The sequence below is a fragment of the Acomys russatus genome, chromosome 15 (assembly GCF_903995435.1).
Source record: "Acomys russatus chromosome 15, mAcoRus1.1, whole genome shotgun sequence".
Classification (NCBI taxonomy): Eukaryota; Metazoa; Chordata; class Mammalia; order Rodentia; family Muridae; genus Acomys; species Acomys russatus.
In genome coordinates this window covers 64,909,172-64,929,544 of record NC_067151.1, presented here as the reverse complement: position 1 = coordinate 64,929,544, position 20,373 = coordinate 64,909,172, and the positions used below count along the sequence as shown (strand labels likewise).

General features: G+C 47.7%; 1 protein-coding gene across 1 annotated transcript; it reads right to left on the bottom strand.

Annotated features, from left to right (window-relative positions):
* Positions 1–240: 240 nt before the first annotated feature.
* Positions 241–3,958, bottom strand: S100a10 (S100 calcium binding protein A10). The gene is made up of 2 exons (XM_051156870.1): positions 3,804–3,958; positions 241–628 (listed from the first exon to the last, which is right to left on the bottom strand). The coding sequence occupies exons 1-2, from the start codon at positions 3,933–3,935 to the stop codon at positions 467–469; spliced, it is 294 nt and encodes a 97-aa protein (XP_051012827.1). The 5' UTR covers positions 3,936–3,958; the 3' UTR covers positions 241–466.
* Positions 3,959–20,373: the final 16,415 nt, after the last annotated feature.

Genomic DNA, 20,373 nt, shown 5'->3' with positions numbered 1-20,373 from the left:
CCCGATGGCCCTTCTGGTAATGCTCTGAATTTTGATCCTTTTACTTAGACATGGTTTCAAGAGCAAATTGGAAAGTCAGACTCCAAGCCTGAACAGAAAGTGTGTTCTCACCTCGCTGGTCCCATGGAGAGCCCTGCTGTATGCCGACTGCCCAAGGCCACGCTCACTCATCCTAAACCAAGGAGGCAGTGAACAAGCAATGAACACACTACCTCAAATTCAGAACTTAAAAAAAGGGGGGACTTTCTTTATTGAGGGCAGCAGGGTGCAAACCATATAAAACTCACAAGCTTCTCCGTCACCGAATTAACTCCTTTTTTTCTCTCTGCTCGTCGAATTGGGAGTTGGGTGTTATTTGCACATTTCCCTAGGGTCCTGATCTGCTTGCAAGGAGCAGTGGGGCAGATTCCTCGGGTGACACTGCGGGAGGACAGGCACGGGGCGGGAGCGTCGGTGCTCGCCTGGTCTATTTCTTTCCTTTCTGCTTCATGTGTAGCACAAAATAGTCGTTGCACGCGATGATGAGCCCTGCGACTAGTGACAAGAAGCTCTGGAAGCCCACTTTGCCATCTCGGCACTGGTCCAGGTCCTTCATGATTTTGTCCACGGCCAGAGGGTCCTTTTGATTCTAAAAAAAAAAAAAATTAAGACGAACAAAGGCAAACAGTCAGTTGATGAGGTGGGCACCCATTACCTTACCTGATCCAAACCGCCCTTAACTGTGTGCACACGCATAATCTTAGGTCCTAAGTGAGCTCTGTAAGTCATCAGCATATTTGTTGTTGTTTTGGTGAGAGTGTCTTGGAAATGGATTTTCAGTAATTTCATGTTTAGATTGGGCCTAAGAAGCACACTCACATTTTCTACTTTAAGCTTGGATTTAAAAAGAAAGCAAATGTTCACTCCTGACACCCACGGTCAGATCCTTCAAAAGGGAGCTCTTCGTGAAGAAAGTGCCTCGGACCACTCAGAGGGTAAATATTGGGTCACTGTTGTGTTATATCTGAGCAGGTGCTAACGAGGATACTGTTTTAATGAGGACACAGATGCAGAGAGCTCTCTCTTCTCCTTTGCACAGCTGGGGCCAAGCTAGTGTTGCTGTCATAGCTAACACGATAGCTGTCGCATGACATATTGATTAATATGATATGGTGCCCATCATGCCGCTCAGTTAGTCTTCAGATATTGACTATGGATAGAGGAAGTTGGGTGTGAGTGTCCTCTCTAGGATTCCTTCCACTTTGCACAAACCGAAATGCTCGTCCCGTGCTCAGCCCTCGGTCCATTCTGAGTTGGTAAACCTACGCCATCTTACACTCATTGTTGGTATTTTCATCATTGGGCGCTAAACGTTGGACGTGGCTTCAAAACAAGTGTGGCTGGGAGGGTGACTCGGTTAGGAAGGTGCCAGCACGAGAGCCTGAGTTTGGATCGCAGCAGTGCAGTACAGCAGTGCACTCCTGGGATCCCAGTGACGAGGACTCCTTACGCTTACTGGGCAGCCAGGCCAGGCAAGTTGGTCAGCTCCAGGTTCAGTCAGAGACCTTATTCCAGGTGGGAGGTAGCTCAGTGGGTAAAGGTGCTTGCTGATAAGTCTCGTGCCCTAAGCTAGACCCCTGTAGCCCACATGATAGAAGGATGTCACCTTCTTCCCCAAGTCGTTCTCTGACCTCCACTCGCATGCTATGGTACACACAGACACCAGCATGGAATAAACAGATGTTAAAAAAACAAGTTAAGGCAGAGAGTGACTTAGGGATAATACCTAACACCAAACTTTGGCCCTTACACACACACACACACACACACACACACACACATGAAAATGTATGATAAAATGGTAAACTCCTTAATGCATACCCTGAGTGTGTGGACCAGAAACAGACAGACGGACGCCCTGACTCTATTCCTTTTGTGGCTACAGTGATTAGAAGTGTGGTCACTCTTAGAGGTCCATGCCATCTCAGAGAGGGAAATGACCTCTAACGCTTTAGAGGTTGTTAAAAAGGGACAAAGAATTCCAGTGTCTTCATAATTAGTGGGGAAACTGAGTGACGTGCAACATTTTAACTGTGCTGGATGCTTACAAATTACACTCAGGGATCTGGTATGCAGAGGAGTTATATTGTCTACCCTGAGACTGCAAATTCCTGCCCTAAGCTAACTACTGAAACCTGCTCTCTTATGCAGCTAATTCTGGCCTCACCCCCAGCTTCCTGGCTGTGGTCAGAGTGAGTGAAGTTTGCATGACCTAAGCCATCTACTTTAGAAACGAAACACTCCGTTAACGCAGTGCGTACATGTCTAGAATCATGACCCTGTCTGTGCCTGGAAAAAGCTACTCGGCTGTGTTTAGCACACCCTCCTGCACATACCCTTTATGTCTGTCATGTCACAAAGCCTTGGGTATGGAAGGGTCTGTGTCTTAGGTCCCACAGGATTAATGAGTATTTTATTGTCGATGTGGCGGGCTGCCCTAAAACGAGCACATTTTGTTCTTGTGTTTTCTGTCTGTCTAGAAGGATGATAACAAGTTAAGAGTGGGTGTGTGACTAACTACGTCCAACCCTCTCATTTTAGAGAAGGCGGGGACCAGGACTAGAGTGGAAGCCGTTCACCATCGCTAGCTCACAGCCAGATCTTCTGAGCCCTTGTCTGAGACTGCACCGCAGTGCCTACGCCAGCAGAGCCACCACGGTGTCTGAGACTGCGCCTCAGTGCCTACGCCAGCAGAGCCACCACGGTGTCTGAGACTGCACCGCAGTGCCTACGCCAGCAGAGCCACCACGGTGACTGCAGCTTACTGGGAGGAGCCAGGTCACTTAATTAACTGATATTGATGATGTGTAAAAAACAAAAACAAAAACAAAAAACAGCTTCCTGCAGCGCTCTGTGTTCAGTAGTGTAAGAGTCTGGGCTTTAAGATCCTGTACTATTTATCAGGCAGTTGACAAGAGGTGGGATCCAGCCTGTCACTGCCATCTCCTTTTTACTCTTCAGGAACTAACGTGTTGTTGAACACCCAGCACAAGAACCATCCTCTCTTTCCAGAAAAAGATGGGATTTTACCACAGTCTGCTAATGTGTCAAGCAACACTTAACACTGGATGGACATTAAGTTCAACAAGTGTCTCCTGAGGGCCTACAAAGTCAGAGGGCAACCATGCCTAGTGACCTACTGATTTGGGTAGCAGCATATAAGAAAAGCCCTGGACTTGAGGCGTTGTTCAGTCTGCCCAAAGTGAGGTATAACCTAGGCTGTGCTTCTAGGCTCCTAAGTTGACATTTTCACTGTAAAAATAAATTATTTATGGAGTGACACTGTGCTCTTATTCAGCCAATAATTAGCATGATCCCTTTATGGGTTAGAAGGAATTCTGTTTGTCCAAAGGGATTTAAGAAGACTTAAATAGAGGAGAGTTCGCCAGGAAAGCACCTGCTTTGCATGAGTGAACGCCGGGCGCAAGCTGCATCTCACTCCCACACATAAAGGAGATTCAAGTTGTTCCAAGTGGCATATGGTGAGAGAATATGGAACCTCCGTCATGAGGACCCCTTGACTCTTGTCTCGTGTTGTGCCACTGGGTGTGGATCTTTTCACCTGAGGGCTGACAGCTCTTTGGGGGCGGGAGTGGAGTCTTCTCCACGTTGCTGCCCCTGTGACATCTTAACATGCAGTAGGTACCGTCTACTAAGAAAATGGACGAAAACACTTCCAAGCAGTGAGCCTACAGGGAAGGGACAGAAGAAGAAGGAAGGGCGCTTGGATTTCTATGTCTGGTTCTGAGACTTTCAGCACTTACTTCCAAAAACCCAGGGAACTCCCTTTCCATGAGCAACTTCAGGTCCTCCTTTGTCAAGTAGTCTTTGTCCCCCGCAAATCTGTGGAATGTGAGCATCATGGTCTCCATGGCGTGTTCCATTTGAGATGGCATTTTGACGAATCTGTCAAAGCCTGAAGAAGGATGTGAAGAAGGAGTTTGAATTAGCTTTTTAACCCACATGTACTGAAAGACCAGGGAGAAGGTAACCTGAAAGGAAAAAAAACCAGAAGGTCTAATCACCTTTCCAATAGAAATCAATCTAAGGCCTTGTTTGGGGGGCTCTTGTGGTGGCAACAGACACTTCAGGTATTGGGACCACAGAATGTGAGATTTACCTGGATGTCAGCTACTCTCCATGTTCCTAATAAAGAAGGTTGAACTTTCCGGAAAAGCAAGACAAGAGCAGCTCTTTTCAACTGGAAAGCGCCAAATGAAGGAAGATGTTTCCTTATTTCCCTTGATGCTGAAAACATAACTCTAGAAAGGGCGGAGCACCAACAAGCCGCAAGCCCCACCTGGTTACTACAGAAACGCCAGCCCCCTGTGCATGACTGAGGGACCTGGACCGATCTGATTGTAGAGATTAGAAACTTGCTTACAGATGGGTTTGTCTGCTGGACGTGTGTACTCTGCTAAGACTCTGAACTCGTTCTCTGGCAGTAAAACCCACAGCTGCTCCGCCTGGGTGCACACCCCATAAAGTTCATTGCCGATAAGTAAGAGAATGTACAAACTTGCTTGGCCGTCGGATGCCTTTCCGGTGGGACTATTCAGAAGTGCTCTCCTCAAAAGGATGGGTGCAGATGAAAGAGCCCATCATCAGTAAGGTTTTTAAAGCAAGGAAAGGAAATGTTAGGTCACTGTATTCTGGTACAACGGACTTGGGCAAGGGTTTTGTCAAGACCCGGTGCCTTGTGGAGCTCGGCGTCCACCCCGAGCTTGAACACAGATGGGAGGTGGTCCACTGAACGGTAACTACAGGAACTTGGGGTGTCCTTGGTCTGATTCCTGCTGCTGAGAGACGCCTGCCCAGGACAGAGCCCTGAATTCTGTACCCCACCCCAACACCCACACCCTGAACCCCGAGGCCTGACTCATGCACAGCTTCTATCGCTGAACTCTATGCCCTACCCTTCTTTTCACTTATTATTTTGAGGCTGCCCTTAACCTGAGGTCCTCCTGCCTCTGCCTCCTGAGCAGCTCTGAGCCTCTAGGCCTGGCTTCTGAATACTGTCTTTTACAGGGCCAAGGGTGTGGTGCTACTGAACACGAGCACTGACAGCTAGAGTTCTGAATTTAAGTCACCTAAAGAAAGACATGGGATGACACTTCAGCCCTTCGACAACCCAGAAGAAGGAGCCAGACACCAAAGAAGCTTTAAGAAGTCTGTGCCCACACTCAGATCCACAGGGCTTTCTGACCTCTTCTGAGACAGAGGGTTCAGGGCGACATCCCAGGTGTTAGAACTGGGTGGACACCCTAGCACTTTCCTTATACTTACAGAGCTAGAGAAGGGAGAGGAATCCACAGGATAGGGATCCCCCAGATTAAACACCACCACCAACAACAAACAGGCCAATTCAGGACTCCCAGGAAATGCAAAGCTGTAAGACAAGAAAGCCGTGGCCTGCCTTGACCGGTCCCTTCAGGAGGCTGAGGGTCAGGCTACCTTAGTCAAGAGCTAAGGTCTGAGGTCAGTCCAATCTTTCCTTACCCAGCTGGCTAGGAAGTGACAATGTCCCTCCCCGAAGCTTCACACCTGCCCTTTGGCCCTCCCTCCCTGGCACCCCCCTAGCTGTTTCCCTCCACACCCCGGTGAAGTGAGCAGCCAACGGACTCTCTTCTTGTTCAAGAGATCTGCAGTAATGATTGGGGCTGGCTAGAAAGTGAAAACAGAGTTCAAATTCACAGGATATGCGCTTGACTCCATAGGGCACTGGCCAGGACTATAAGCAAGGAACTGTTCTGGAGAAAGTTTTGAAGTAAGGCAAAGGAGCCAGGTGTGGCACAGGCAGTCCCAAGAACTATGAATGCAGGTTGGACAAGTGGCTCAAAGGTTAAGGCCACTGACTGCTCCTCCCGAGGTCCTGAGTTCAATTCCCAGCACCCACATGATGGCTCACAACCATCTATAATAAGATCTGGTGCCCTCTCCTGGCATGCAGGTGTACATGCAGACAGAACACTGTACACATAATAAATAAAAAAAAATAAAAAATAAATTTAAAAAATTGAATGCAGCATCCAGGGGTGGGGTGGGGCTGAGGCACGAGAAATGCGGCTCTAGGCCAGTCTGGGTTATAGCAACCCTATCTCAAGAGTCAAAACAACAAGCAAACAAATAAACAAAGAAGTAAGAGAAAGGAAAATGTGGAAATACTGAAATACTGTTCTCTTGGCTGACTGACTCACGCAGTCCTCTGTCACAGTGGCCCCAGCCCATCCTCCACTGTGCTTGCATTCCTGGGCTCACTACAGCTCTGTAACAGTTACTAACTGAAAGCTTTTCAGGAACTTGAATCTGGCAGCCCTACTCCACCTAGCACCTCACAAACTCCATCCCAGATGGGGTGGCCTTCCTCTTCTGGTTGGGTTACACTTTGTTATGAAGGCCTTGGGAACTGGTCTGAGAGTCAGGGGAATCGGTTCAGTGTCCCCGACACCCCGATCCATACCTGGTCTCTTCAATCAGATACATCGGTCCACCCCTCTGCCTTGGTTGGAAAGCAGTCTCGGTCGAGAACCACATTTTATTCTGGTTTAATTGAGAGACCACTAGATAACATGGGTTAAATGGATGCCTCAAATATAGCTGAGACACAGATGAGAGTATCTTCAGGCCGTTGACAATGCTGTGGCTCTCAGAGCTCAGCAGCTGGAGGACAGCAGTTGTGGGAAGGGCGGGGAAAGCGGCCTCGACAGGGCTCACCTGTGAATGGAATGGCAGTGTACGGGAAGCACATTCCAGACTCAAAGGAAAAAAAAAGGTATGTGTGCTGCTAAGCAGGTCTGGCCAGACGCACAGGCCTCTCCCTCCCGTGGTCTCTCTCGTTTTTTCATTCCTCACACCTCCCACTGCTTTACTGGCTCTGCAGGATGCACTTAGCTCCTTCTATTCAACCATCCTATTCTGATGTCCAGAAATGCCCTTCACATGTTAGCCCGAGCAACGGTCTTAACTGTCTCTTTCTTTGAGGAAAGCGATGATTCTGCCTTTTGTTTATTTTACACGGAACACCTGCTTTGCACACAAGCAACATTCTCACTCTCTCCAGTGGTCTTTCTGGGAGGGGCAGAGGGCTGGAGTCTTGTCTTCCTGAGCAATCCCAAATGTCTGTCCTGGACCTATGCCCAGGTCTAGGCTACAAATCTCAGAAATTGGAGGCCTGATTTACTTTTGTTCGTCTGTTTTTTTTGTCCATGTCTCACTTTTCTTGAAGCCACCCAGAATTAATTAGGTGTCAGTGAACACAAACATCCATTATTTTAAAACGTTTAGAGTTTCTGTTCCTTAGGAGAAGTTTTTTTTCTTTTAATTGAACCCAGAAGACACTCTTACATCTGACCCTTTACAGCATATTTGGGGAAGAGTGAAATTACAACAGTAGATTTCGGCTCAGGCTTTCTCAACAAATAAAACTTTCTTACTACAGACATGGTCTACAAAGAAAGTGCCAGATGCAAGTGATAGGAAGAAAGAACAGGGAACCCTACTCTAACCCAGCTGAGAACATCCATTTTTCCTCAAGGAGCTGCCATGATTCAGCCAAAAGCAACCAACGAACAGCTACAGTGACAAGTGGGAATTATTTAGTTGAAGGGGTACAAAGCCCTGAAAGTTGTCTTTAAAAGTAAGTCCCTCCCACCCTTTCTCCCCCTCCCCTCCTCTCTGCACCCCCTCCTCTTCTTTGAAGAGTGGTTCTGGCCCCACGAACCAGAGCCTCACACATGCTAGCCAGGTCACTGCTTTGCTTTTGATATATGATTTCCAAGTTGTGAGTCCTGAGGAACACAGGTCACTTAAGCATCCATGTTTTAGTCCGGCTTTTCCCAGCACTGTGAGCTTTAATTTATATTTTATAATTCTGAAAGAATCCCATTGTTTCCCTTCGCTATGCTTAAATGAATGGACTGTGTCCAAGGGCATATCAAGTATGTGGTGCTTCGGGGGTGGGGAGAGGCTTTTTATTTTTTGAGCTGTCAGTGGAAAGCAGGGAGGTGCCCATCCTCCCTCAGCCCCACCCAGTCCAGGGCCTGACCACACTGGGGTGATTGCTCAGGGGCTGGCAGCAGACCAGGCATAGGACGATGACGGCCCATCGGATGTTGTATCCAGGAAAAGCCAGGGAACAGCATCACCCAGAACTCAGGATGAGCCCAAATAACTGCTCTATGCCAAGCAGACAAAAAAACAAAAACAAACAAACAAACAACAGTGAGCTGAAATGAAAGCTCTGAGGGCTAGATCAAAGGTTACTGTGAAGAAACTCCTCTTAGGCTGTCAGGAGCTGGACACTGCTTAAGAATCATGGGGGGCAAGGGGGTGAGGGAGACTAAGGCAAATGAAATTTCTGTGAATTATTTGAATTCATTCCTGCTCCAACTCCTGGCATTACCGTTTGCAGTTTGCTGACACACGCTGAAGGCAAAGCTCTCTGGCAGGGTGTTTCCACCTGACTTGAAGTACACAAAACACATAAAAACCCACTCCTAGAAGCTGAAACTCACGTTTCAGGAGAGGGAGGGGGAGCAGCACCAAATGCAAACCTTTTTACCAGAGAAGCAACCTCCCCAGTACAGCTGAGGCCTGCTGCCATAGGCCAGTAACCGGGATCATATAAACTATCAAAGGTCTTAGCATAGCCCTGCCGTCCTGGGCAGCTCAGCCAAGACACCCCTCCTGCAGATTGGTGGCCAGTTAGCGTGTGACTCACTTCCTTTTGGAAAATGCCCTGGAAGATGGCACGGTTCCTCTTTTCCTTCAGGGAGTGAGTGATCTGTTCAAAGCATCCAGCAGAGAGTATCTGCCGCCAGATAGGCCACACCCATGGTCTCACAGCTGAGTCACAGGCCTCAGAGCACTCACTAGGAGAATCCAGGAGCCCTTTGTGCTAACCCCACCCTGAAGAATGTGTGTCTAGCTTTCCTGGGGTGGGGCTAGGAGACCGAAGGGAAGGGGGTTCAGTGAATTTCAGAAGTTGGCTCTGGGCGCTTTGCTGGTCTGTTACATTTCTGTTTTCCTTGCCACCCTCCGAGGTCCTCCCAGGCAGGGGTGCAAAAAGAGGTCGTCTCTGTGGTCAGGCTCAGGCCACGAAGCAGGCACATCCCTCTCAACGGCACCACGTCAAATTAACCTGGGACTGAAGAGTTTTCACCAAGCCTGCTCTGTCACGTCAGGTTCCCCCTTTCTCTAACCCCAAGCAGCAAACTTGGAAGAGAGACATCACCTCACTCTCTCTAGCCGCAGCACCTCTTCCTAAAGACAGCACATGGATGAGCCTGCCTTTAAAAAAAAAACCTTCCCGACCAACCTCCAACTCACCCTGGGGCTAAGGCACCTAGCAGACCAGGATGCTTTAGAAACGGACTCCTCCAGCTGCCGCTAAGCCTTGAATCCTTCCTGGCCCACAGCGGCTCAGGCAGCCTGGTTGGGGAGGAGGCTAAGGGCAGCCGCCAGCTGTAAGACACATGCCAGCTGGGGCAGAGCAAGAGCGAGCAGGCTCCGCTAAAACTCTAGTTAACTCTTAAAGACTAGTTGCAAAGTAGAAAAAAAGGTGAGAGTGAAGACCCACACGCCGCCGCGCCGCGGAGAAAGAGGAGAGAAGCAGCAGCCCCAACGTCAAGGCGGGGGAGTTGCAGTCAAGCGTGGCCACCTCCGCCCCTGTGGGTCCCGGGCGTCCGAGGCAGTTTGCAGGCTGGAGGGTGGCCCCACCCAAGCCCACGGGATGCCGCACCTCGCTAAGCCCGGCTAGAGGCCTAAGGAAGCTGGTGTGGGGTTCACCGAGGACAGAGGCGAGGAACTAGACTCACCTGGGCCCCGAGGCGCAGCAGTCCTTAGAAGAGCTGGGAGTCAAGCGATGAGACTAAGACTGCGCGTCTTTGTAATCTGGGCGGGTACTGAGGGCGGAGGCGCCCGCCAGCGGGAGGAGCCTGGAGGGCAGCGGGCTGTGCTCCCCACCCCACCCCTCCCCTCCCTTCCTGCCTGCCTGTCCCCCTCCCCAGAGCGCCCTCTCTCTCTCTCTCTCTCTCTCTCTCTCTCTCTCTCTCTCTCTCTCTCTCTCTCTCTCTCTCTCTCTCTCTCTCTCTCTCTCTCCACACACACACACACACACACACACACACACACACGTCACATACCCGTTCCACTCTAAGGACAGACTAACTTTTCCCTTTCCCCAGGGATAGTCCAATTGTCAATGTTCCTGCGAGCAGGAATGCGCTCAGTCTCGCCTATTTCAGGGCTTTCCCACCCAGGGCCGTGCCCTTCCTCTCGGGTTTGCTTTTAGAAAGTGGGTGAGTGTAGAAATGAGAATCCAGCCGTCCTGCGGGCGGGGCAGACCAGCCCAGTGCCAGAGCCAAGCGCCTCTGCAGGTTTAGGAATCATTTTCTAGAAGGAACATGCCAGGCACCTCTCAGCTTAGGCGGCCTAGTTTGCACTTGCTCTAAGGGCTGGTCCTAGGGTCTCTTGTGTTGAGTGCAGAAGTTAGGCCCCTGTGCTCCTGCCTTGCCTTGCTGCCCCGTGGTGAGGAACAGGACAGGCGCTGGTTGCTTGTCAGCTTCAGTGGTGTCTGAGATCTCTTGTAACAGGGTTCACTTTTCCTGGTACAGCTTGTGGTTTTCCTTGGTCCATAGTTGAGTTTCAGTGGCCAGTATTTCTAAAACCTGTTTCAGAGCACCCTCGCCCCCCTTGACTCTGCTTGGCTCTAAAAACAAAACAAAACAAAACTCTTTGGAAGAGACTTCTGGAAGATATTTAGAAAAAACCGAAATGTCTCCTAACAATCACCCCCGCCACACTTATTTTATTCGTGGTTTGGGGTTAAATGCAGACTTGCAGCAGCTATTGGTGACACAGCCCAGTCTCTAGCACTGGGGTTTCCCCTGTTACCAGGGGAAGTCCTGGGAGGGATGAGAGATTCCAAAGGGATAACAGAATCAGGGAATTCTCCAAGTGCCACCATGTGACAGTCTTGGCTGTGGTCAGGACAATCCAGCTTGGATCAGCTGTTTTTTCTCCAGGGTCTCCAAAATCTCAGCCCTGGCTCTTCCCGGAGGCAGGTCTTCCAAATCTTCCTACAGCCCTGGGAGGCCCCTGGTCACGCACAGCAGCAGAGGAAATCCTGCCTCCTCCCTTTGGTCCCAGGGAAGACGCGATTGGAATTATAATACCCGGGGATTCAGAGATGGAGAATCCGTCTCTTCTCTCAAAGAGCTCCAAGGCTTCTGGGGAGACCACAAACACGGTCCCCTGTGATTTGCGAGCTGGGCAAGAATGTTGGACAGGGGCTCCTAAGACCCCGTGGTGCAGCAACAACCTGATTCACGGAGGAAGCAACATTTGATAAGAACTCAACAAGCAGCCAGGCGGTGGCGGTGCACACCTTTAATCCCAGCATTCAGGAGGCAGAGGCAGGCGGATCGCCGTGAGTTCGAGGCCAGCCTGGTCTACAAAGCAAGTCCAGGATAGCCAAGGCTACACAGAGAAACCCTATCTTGAAAAACAAAACAACAACAAAAAAGAACTGAACAAGTGATCTGTTATTGTAGCTCTTTAGTCTGCAAAGATATTACAACCATTTTTAAAATGTATTTGAGTGCTCATGTATCTGAAAGGTGTTTTGATGATGATGATGATGATGTGTCTGTGTGCATGCACACACCTCCATGTGCACATCTGCCAGAGAACATATGTGGAGGAGTGAGAACAGTTTTCAGGAGTGGGTTCTTTCCTGGTACTGTGGGATTTGGAGATTGCACTCGGGACATTAAGCTTGCACAGCAGGCAACTTTACTCTCTGAACCACTGCTGACACAAACATCATATTCTTTTTGTGGAGGGCTTGGAAAACATAACAACTATAAAAAATAATAATTTATAAATGCATGGGCCAAGGAATAAATACTCCCATGTATTTCTTGATACATGAAAGCCTTATACATATATTTACATAATTCTGATTATACTGATTTTTAAAATTGGTGCTATTCTCTTTTTGTTTCACAATATTTATTCTTTCCCCATTCTCTCTGTTTCTAAGGTGCTGCGGAATTGAACCCAGGCCTTCTCCCATGCTAGGTGAAACCTCTACTACCGAGTCTAGCCCACTTTTGCTTTTTTTGTGTGTCGCTCCTTATCAAAAGCACGGCATTCACTCACTCATTTTCCTCCCTTTCCCGTTCATTTAGTAACTGTTTTCTTCAATCTGCCCTGCAGATCTGTAGGATTCTGGAGCCCTGGTGGGTGCAGCTTTACAAAGACGCTGAGTTTTGGAAAGGCTGTGTGAATGCTGAGGGCACATACTGAACACAGCCAAGAGGATGGACACTAGTTACAACATGTGCTTTCATTCCCCACCACCCCACCACCCCCTGCCATCCCCCATCCCCCACCACCCCACCTTCCCACTCCCCCCAACCCCCACTTATGACTCTTTAGGAAGCTGCGTGTGGTGACGCATGTTTGTAACCCCAGCACTTGGGAGGCAAAAAGAGCTTGCATTGAGGCTAGCCTGGGCTGTGTAGTGAGGCAGTCAAAAACCAAACCCAAAACCCTGCTCTCCAGGGAAAAGTGATCCCAGCCAAGTTCTTTCTGCAGGAAATGGCTGTGCCCTGTCAGTCAACCCCATAGATAAAGTGGAGCCAGCCCTGCTTCCCTAGTGACAGTTGCCTGGGAGCAGAGACGAGCTCCCGGGCTGGAGCTGCTCAGTAAAGGACGGTGTTGGAGCAGGCAGCAGAGGGGACGTGGTGCAGAGAGCAGCAAACTGAACCACACGCGAGGAGCACGGGCTGGACACAGTGTGGTTCTTGGAATGAAGAGGGAACAGTTCACAAGTTGTCCACCAGGCCCCTTCCAGTGTGCAGAATGCCAGCAGAAAGAGAGCTGCACTACTGGCAATGCAATACCAGAGATTCCTCCTCCTCCTCCTCCTCCTCCTCCTCCTCCTCCTCCTCCTCCTCCTCCTCCTCCACCACCACCACCACCACCAGGCACAGCAATGAAACCCCAGGACGGATGGTTCTCAGTTGCTCCTCCATAGGAAAGAACTGTTTCAGGAAGTGCACTCGGCCAGGGATGCTGCCTCTGGCACCTGTTGCATCCAACTGGACTATGTGACTGGTCATCATGGAATGCGGTTGCAAGTGACGAGAGTGAGTCATTTCCAGACTCAGGCAGCAAAGCTGGCTGTCCCGTGTTCCTGTTCATGCCTGCCAGGTCTTCAAGGTGCTAGAGATGGAAGGGCCACAGCTGGGAAGGGCTTAGGTCCCCAAATCACTATGTGGAAGAAAATTACTTGTTGGCCAGGAATTCATCACTTGGGTAAGTTGTGTGGGTAAAAAAAAAAAAAGACCCAAGAATTAGGGGGTTTATTCACTACAACGTAATCTGAGTGAATAGAGTGGCAATCTTTTGAGTGCTAGTCTTAGTCTTTTGGGCAGCACAAGGACACTGATGGGGCACAGTGTTTACAGGTCCTGGAAGTTAGACTGTTCCTCTGTGCCCTGTACCATGCAGAAACCTGCACAACCCAGCTTAACCTTCTGTGTATCCAGATTCCAGGTAAGCAGAAATCAAAGCTGAAGAAACTTTATTCTCCAGTTTGAATCCCCTTAGAGGAGTGGAGTCACAGCCATCCTGCAGGGCGGCACTGATCTGGTCAACACTCTTTTTTTTTTTTTTTTTTTTTTTTCCTGGTAATACAAAAGGGGGGGGGGAGAGAAACTGACCTAAATAAATAATAAATCACATACTATATAAAGGGACTAATTTTGAACAAATGTCTTTGCCCACATGTTTGCTTTTTATAGAATCCTGTAAGGAAGTGTGTGTGTGTGTGTGTGTGTGTGTGTGTGTGTGTGTGTGTGTGTATTTGCTTATGTGGCTCTTAAAGGACCAGTAACAAGCAGGCACTTTGGAGGGTGGGTAGAAAGGAAAAGGTCAGGTGTTGGTGTGGACTCAGGAGTGTATTGATTCCAGGAACTGCCCCGAGGCGTGAGGAAGACAAAAACTCCTTAAGGCTGGGGATCCTAACCCTGCTGCCTCTGTTGGCACCTGCTTAGGAATCCTTAAGGCTGGGGGTCCTAACACTGCTGCCTCTGTTGGCACCTGTTTAGGGAGGAGAGCTTGAGTCTAAGGTGAAGAGAAGCCTCTGAAGAATGTCAACAGGAAGAGAGGGCTGTCTTAGGCACCTCACCTCACCTCACCACAGCCAGCCAGCCTTCCTTTCGGGTAAGATGGGGGTGGGTTCATCTTCTAGGGTGGAGGGAAAAACGGGTTGTCTAGCTTAGTGTCAGGAAGTCCCGCCTGTTCTGTGTGAACTTCTACTGCTCAGCGTCAGGAAGTCCCGCCTCTTCTGTGTGATCTACTTTCCTTGAGAGGCAGGCAGATCGATGTGAGTTCCAGGCCAATCTGGTCTACAAAGTGAGTTCAGGACAGCTAAGGCTACATAGAGAAACCCTGTCTCGGAAAACAAAAAAACAAACAAACAAATAAACAAATCCATGCAGAGGCAGGTGTGGTGGTGCAGGTCTTAAATCCCAGCACTCAGGAGGTAGAGGCAGGTGAATCTCTGTGAGTTTGAGGCCAGACTGGTCTACAAAGTAAGTTCAGGACAGCCAAGGCTACACAAAGAAACCCTGTCTTAAGAAAAAAAAAAAAAGAAAGAAAGAAAAGAAAAGAAAAAAGAAAGAAAGGAAGAAAGAAAGAGAAAAGAGAAGAGAAAAAGAAGAAAGAAAGAAAATGCAGGCCGGGCTGTTTGCCACTACAAAAGGTAAGTGGAGGACTCAGCCAAGGCTGCATAACTTATCTCTGTCTTAAAGTGGCGGAATTCAAAAGACTAGTATTTTCTTGTTTTGTTTTGTTTCCTACAGAAGTTACCGCCCTAAAAAAAAAAAAAAAAGACTCATTTTTAATGCATTTGTATGTACTCCACTTTGAAAATACACCCTATGTGTGCAGGTCCCTACACAGACTGGAAGAGGATGTTGGTCCCCTGGAGCTAGAGTTACTTGACGTGGGTGTTGGGAATTGTTCTCAGAGGAGCAATGGTTTCTATGAACTCCTGTGACGTATCGCCTGTCTAGCCAATGGGCAGCGCATTCTCCACAGTTGTGTGGAGAGCAGGGACCGACACTGACATGAACTCTGATGGCTCCTATTTGACCACTTCCCCTTGGTGGGGAGGCCTGGTGGCACTCAGAGGAAGGGGAAGCAGGCTACCAGGATGAGACCTGATAGGCTGTGATCATATGGTGGGGGAGGGGAATAGGGAGAGAGAGGGAGGGAGGAGGTGAAGATACAGTGAGGGGATAACAATCAGGATGTAATCTGAATAAATTATTTTTAAGAAAAACAAAACAACAAAACAACCAGCAACTACTAGGACAGGCTCAGCAGATTAAGATGAACTTCAGAGTGAGTCGTGTTTTCCTTGGCTGTTTATTATGTGTGAGAGCTTGACTATGTTACCCAGCCTCCCAAGACCCAGCTTTCTCTTCCTGAAAGAGACTTCATAGCAGACACCCACCTCACAGGGATTTTATGAGTATAAATAAGAAAATACATGTAAATACTTAGCAGAGTGCCTCGCACATAATAAGCACTGCACTCTAGCTAGATGTGAGTTTTACTAACAGCCGTAGGAGACAAGCCACGCAGAGCCGTGTTGAACCCACCTATGTGGTGAGACGGCATGGTGCCAGGGGCAAGTCCTGTGACTTAGATTTCAACTCCTCCCCTGGAGGAATTTGGTGAAGATGAAGATTATGAAGGGGATTGTATTTGGTGACCTATGTGCAGCCATCCTGAAGGAGGAGTCAGCCTTGTAAGTATTTTGAAAAACCTTTTAAAATATGTTGGCTGTTTAAAAATGTCTTCTGCCTGAGCAGTGGTGGTGCACGCCTTTAATCCCAGCACTCAGGAGTCAGAGGCAGGTGGATCTGTGAGTTTGAGGCCAGCCTGGTCTACAGAGTGAGTTCAGGACAACCAGACTACACAGAGAAACCCTGTCTTAGAAAACAAACAAACAAACCAAGGAGGAGGACGAGGAAACAAAAAGATTTTCAGTCTTATTATCTTTAAAATCTTTTTAAGCTTTGGTTTTTATTGTATGCATATGGGTGTTTGGCTGCACGTATGCTCTGCGCCACATGTGTGCAGTACTCACGGAGGCCAGAAGAGGGCTTTGGATCCCTGGGAGTGGAGTTACCCCCGGACGTGAGCTACCCTGTGGCTGTGGAGAAGCAAGCCTAGGTCCTCTGGAAGCACAGCCGGTGCTCGTAACAAATGAGCGATCTCTCCAACCCTCTTTCCCAGTTTGTTAATAAGCTGGGGGCAGGGCGGAATATAGAACCAGAATAAAAATCAGTTCTAACATTTGAGTTTGCTTCTGTCACCAGCTGGAATAGCTGGCAACAAGAAGATGGACTTTTCTATCGTTTTCTAGTCCTCAGTGAACCTAATTTTCCAGTTCTTTTCTTTCTTTCTTTTTCTTCTTCTTCTTCTTCTTCTTCTTTTTTTTTTTTTTTTTTTTAAGTTTTTCAAGACAGGGTTTCCCTGTGTAGTCTTGGCTGTCCTGGACTCACTTTGTAGACCAGGCTGGCCTGGAACTCACAGAGCTCCTCCTGCCTCTGCCTCCTGAGTGCTGGGATTAAAGGCGTGGGCCACAATGCCCGGCTCCCAGTTCTCACCGTGACTTTTTTCCTCAAGGAGGAGAAAACATAGGCTGCACCTTGAGCTGAGTAATTAGGCTGGAATGGAACGCCAGCTTGGCCAAATCCCAGTGCTTGGCACTGAGGGAAGATCTGCGAGACAGCGCCTGTTGCGGCTGTCAGCTGCCAGTCTAGAAGCTCTTCCTAAATTAAAACAAAGGGCGCTGCTGGCTAAAACCCTGCGGACCGCTCATCAGAGGGAAACAGTTACTTGAGCTACGGTTACTCTTCGTTGATTAATGAAACTGTGATGTGCCTGGCGATGGTTCACACTCACAGAAGTACGACTCATTGGAACTCCAGTGACCCAAACCTCTTGTAAAATGTAGGGCTTAAAAGAAAGAGACCTCCTCGGGCCTGAATTCCCAGGGCCTCCTCTTGGCTGGAAACCGTTGGAGAAGGCATGGATTTGCCTTCTAGTTAATGATGTGGCTCCCTCTGGTGGCCACAGACTGAATAGCTCTTCAGTGGGGTTTGAGCGACTCAGGTAGAAACAGTGTATTCCAAAGAACCAATAAGGAGCTGTGAGTGTAGCCTTCTTGCCTGAATACAGACTGAGGTGGGTCTTTACCCTGCCTTGTGTGTTCTTCTGTTTAGTAAAAAATTTCTCAGAGCAATGGGGGAAGGAATGGTGTATGCACTTTTTTAAAAAATGAGCATTGAGATATTTGATTGAACTCTTATTTGGTTCCGAGTACGTCAGAACCCAGTTTTGGCGTGGAATTCAGCCAGTTTTATTGGTGGTCATTCTCATCCCTTTGAGCATAGATTCTGACAAGCGAGAACCTAGCTGCTGAAGGCTGCAGTGGGTGGTAATCAGGGGGCTCTTCTGAGGGGGGCGTCGTGACCATGTCATATGACAACCAACTGTCTCTCCTGCTAAAGGTTCACAGAATAATTTTAGGCTTTTAGTTTTGTTTTGGTTTGGTTTTGTATTTTTTGTTTGCTTGCGTGTTTGGGACACCGATAGATTTTATAGGTCGTATGTTCTGTATTGTAGAGTTTTCTCAAGAGGTGTTTTAGGGACCTTCCACCCCCAGTTTAAAAAAAAAATCATGTTAAGGTTGGTTAGTGTTGCAATTATGGTAACAGTACATTGTATTTTACATGTCTTTATTTTGGAATATATTTTATTAAGTCTTCGAGAATTTTGTACACGCACACAGTGCACTTTCTAACCCTTGTCTTCTCCCGAATGCCTCCCACATCGAACTCTACTCCTGCTGCACTTCATGTCCTCTTAATCCTAATTTTATGTTTTAAAAAATCAAAACCCCTAAACCTACTGAGTTCAATTTGTTCTTATAATGGAGAAAAATTTTTTCACACAATGTATTCTGATTATACTTTTTTCTCCCCAACTCCTCTCAGGTCTTCCTACCTTCTCACCTGCCCAATTTCACACTCTTTTTCTTTCTCTAAAACAAACAAACTAGCCTCAGGCCCCCTAAAACAAACACAACGGGCCCAACAAAAATACAAAAAAAAAAAAAAAAAAAAAAAAAAGGAAACCAAAATATATAAGCAAAAGACTAATAAGGCCAAAAATAAAAAATTTTTAAAAAATGCCCAAACTGTGGAGGAATTTTAATTCAGCAATCTAGCTACTCTGGCAAGGGATCACATCCAAAGACCGAGGTGTGTGTGGTCTAGCTGGAATACAGGCACACCCTTTGACTGAGAGACAAAGTGACAGATCAGAGAAAGGTTTGACAGAATGAGTCACAGGGAAGGGTATGACCAGCTCTCATGAGGACAGGAAGCGAAACGACTTCAGGGCAGCGCAGGGAGAGCTGCAGGTCCATGCAGACGGTACCGTAGACTCGCGAGGACAGTGCAGTTCGGTGCAGTTCAGTTGAGTGCAGTTGAATTTGTGCAGTTCAGATGCAGTTTTTCCAAGCAGAGCAATTCAGTCCGAAGCCAAGCAAGAGAAGCCAGTTTGGATCAGTCAATGTGGAGAGGCGCTTTAAGCCAGAGCAGCTGAGTCAAACCAGCCAGCTAGAGTTCAGAAAGAACTAGAAAGGGTGAGCTTGTTCAACAGAAAGTCTTGGAAGCTGAAAACGTTCTGGGCCTAGGTTAGCAGATGGAGCCTGGAAGCTGAAGCCTTCAAGATCCAGGCTTGCAGAAGATTAGATTGCACAGAGGCTAGAAGATTCCGGGGCTAGGCCTAAAAATAATTAGAAACGCTCTTGGCTCAGCCCAAGCCATGTGTTAGTAAAGTCTGAGTGTGGCTCCCATCGGATCCCCTCCTCTGAGGAAATAAAAACAACATTTACACCAAATGACACAATATGAGAAAAAAAAAAACCCTATGAAAATATCATTGAGTTTGGTTTTTGCTGGCCGATTACTCCTGAGCATGGGGCCCATCCTGAAATTTGGTTAATATGCTCAGGGAGACTCCATTGGAGAAAACTAAGTTTTTTTGTTTTTTTTTTTTTCTTTGCAACTGGTATCATTTACAGATGGCTTCTTGGCTAGGGATGGGCAGGTGTGTCCACTCCCCTGTCTCAGTGCTAGGACTCCTTCTGGCTTGTTGCCACAGTTCTCTATGAGTTACTCACTGTTACAAGTCTATTGGAAACATCTGCAGAGAGCAAGAATGAGTTTATGGCTTCTTCCCTACAGACTGTTTTCTGACTCTGTCTGTCTGTCTGTCTCCCTCTCTCCCTCCCTTCTTCCTTCTATCCGTCAGCTCCTACAGGTAGTAGTGGGTGGGCTAGCCTGAGCTTTGTCAAGGTCTATTAAAGACAAAGTGGCTTCCTATTATGAGACATCTGTCCATCACCTTGACCCAGCACAAAATAAAATATTTTTCCTCACTAGTACTCAGTGGGGCTGCTGTTAATATATAAGATTTAAAATTTGAGGAAAATTCACCTAACTTTCTTTTCTTTGTCTTCAAGTTGAGGGTAATAGCCAATAAAGCTGACCCTCTGAATCTGTGAGTTTTGCAGGTACAGATAGATTCACCTAACTATAGAGAGTACGTAAAAAAAAGTTTAAAAACATGTATCAGCATTGGACATGACTAGGTCACTATTCTGTAAATAACACAGTGAAACCATGGTTTGCATAACCCCTATAGTGTATTTTTTTTTTTTTAAGATTTATTTAGTATTTATACAATTCTCTGCCTGAATGTGTGCCTGCCCACCACAAGAGGGCACCATATCTCATTACAGATGGTCATGAGGCACCATGTTGCTGGGAATCGAACTTGGTAACTTTGGAAGAGCAGCCAGTGCTCTTAACCTCTGAGCCATCTCTCCAGTCCCCGCCCCCTTATAGTGTATTATATATTATGAGTAGTCTAGAGCTGATCTAAAAAATATGAAGAGGCACACATAGGTAATATGCAAATATTGTGCTGTGCCATTTTGAATATTCTTGAATTTTGCACCTAGGAGTCTTCGAAACCATTGTCCTGTGTATACTGAGCAATGGATGTATTTGAAAACCTGAGTTTGGGGGTTATATTTAGTCTCATCCTGATGGAGTTGCCAGGGGCATGCCTAGAACTGTAGCGTGTAGATACAAAATAAAGATACAATGTTTCTGTTGCAAAACTCAATCCAGGAGGGAAGACCGGCCAAAACAACAATCAGCATGCATAAGGTGA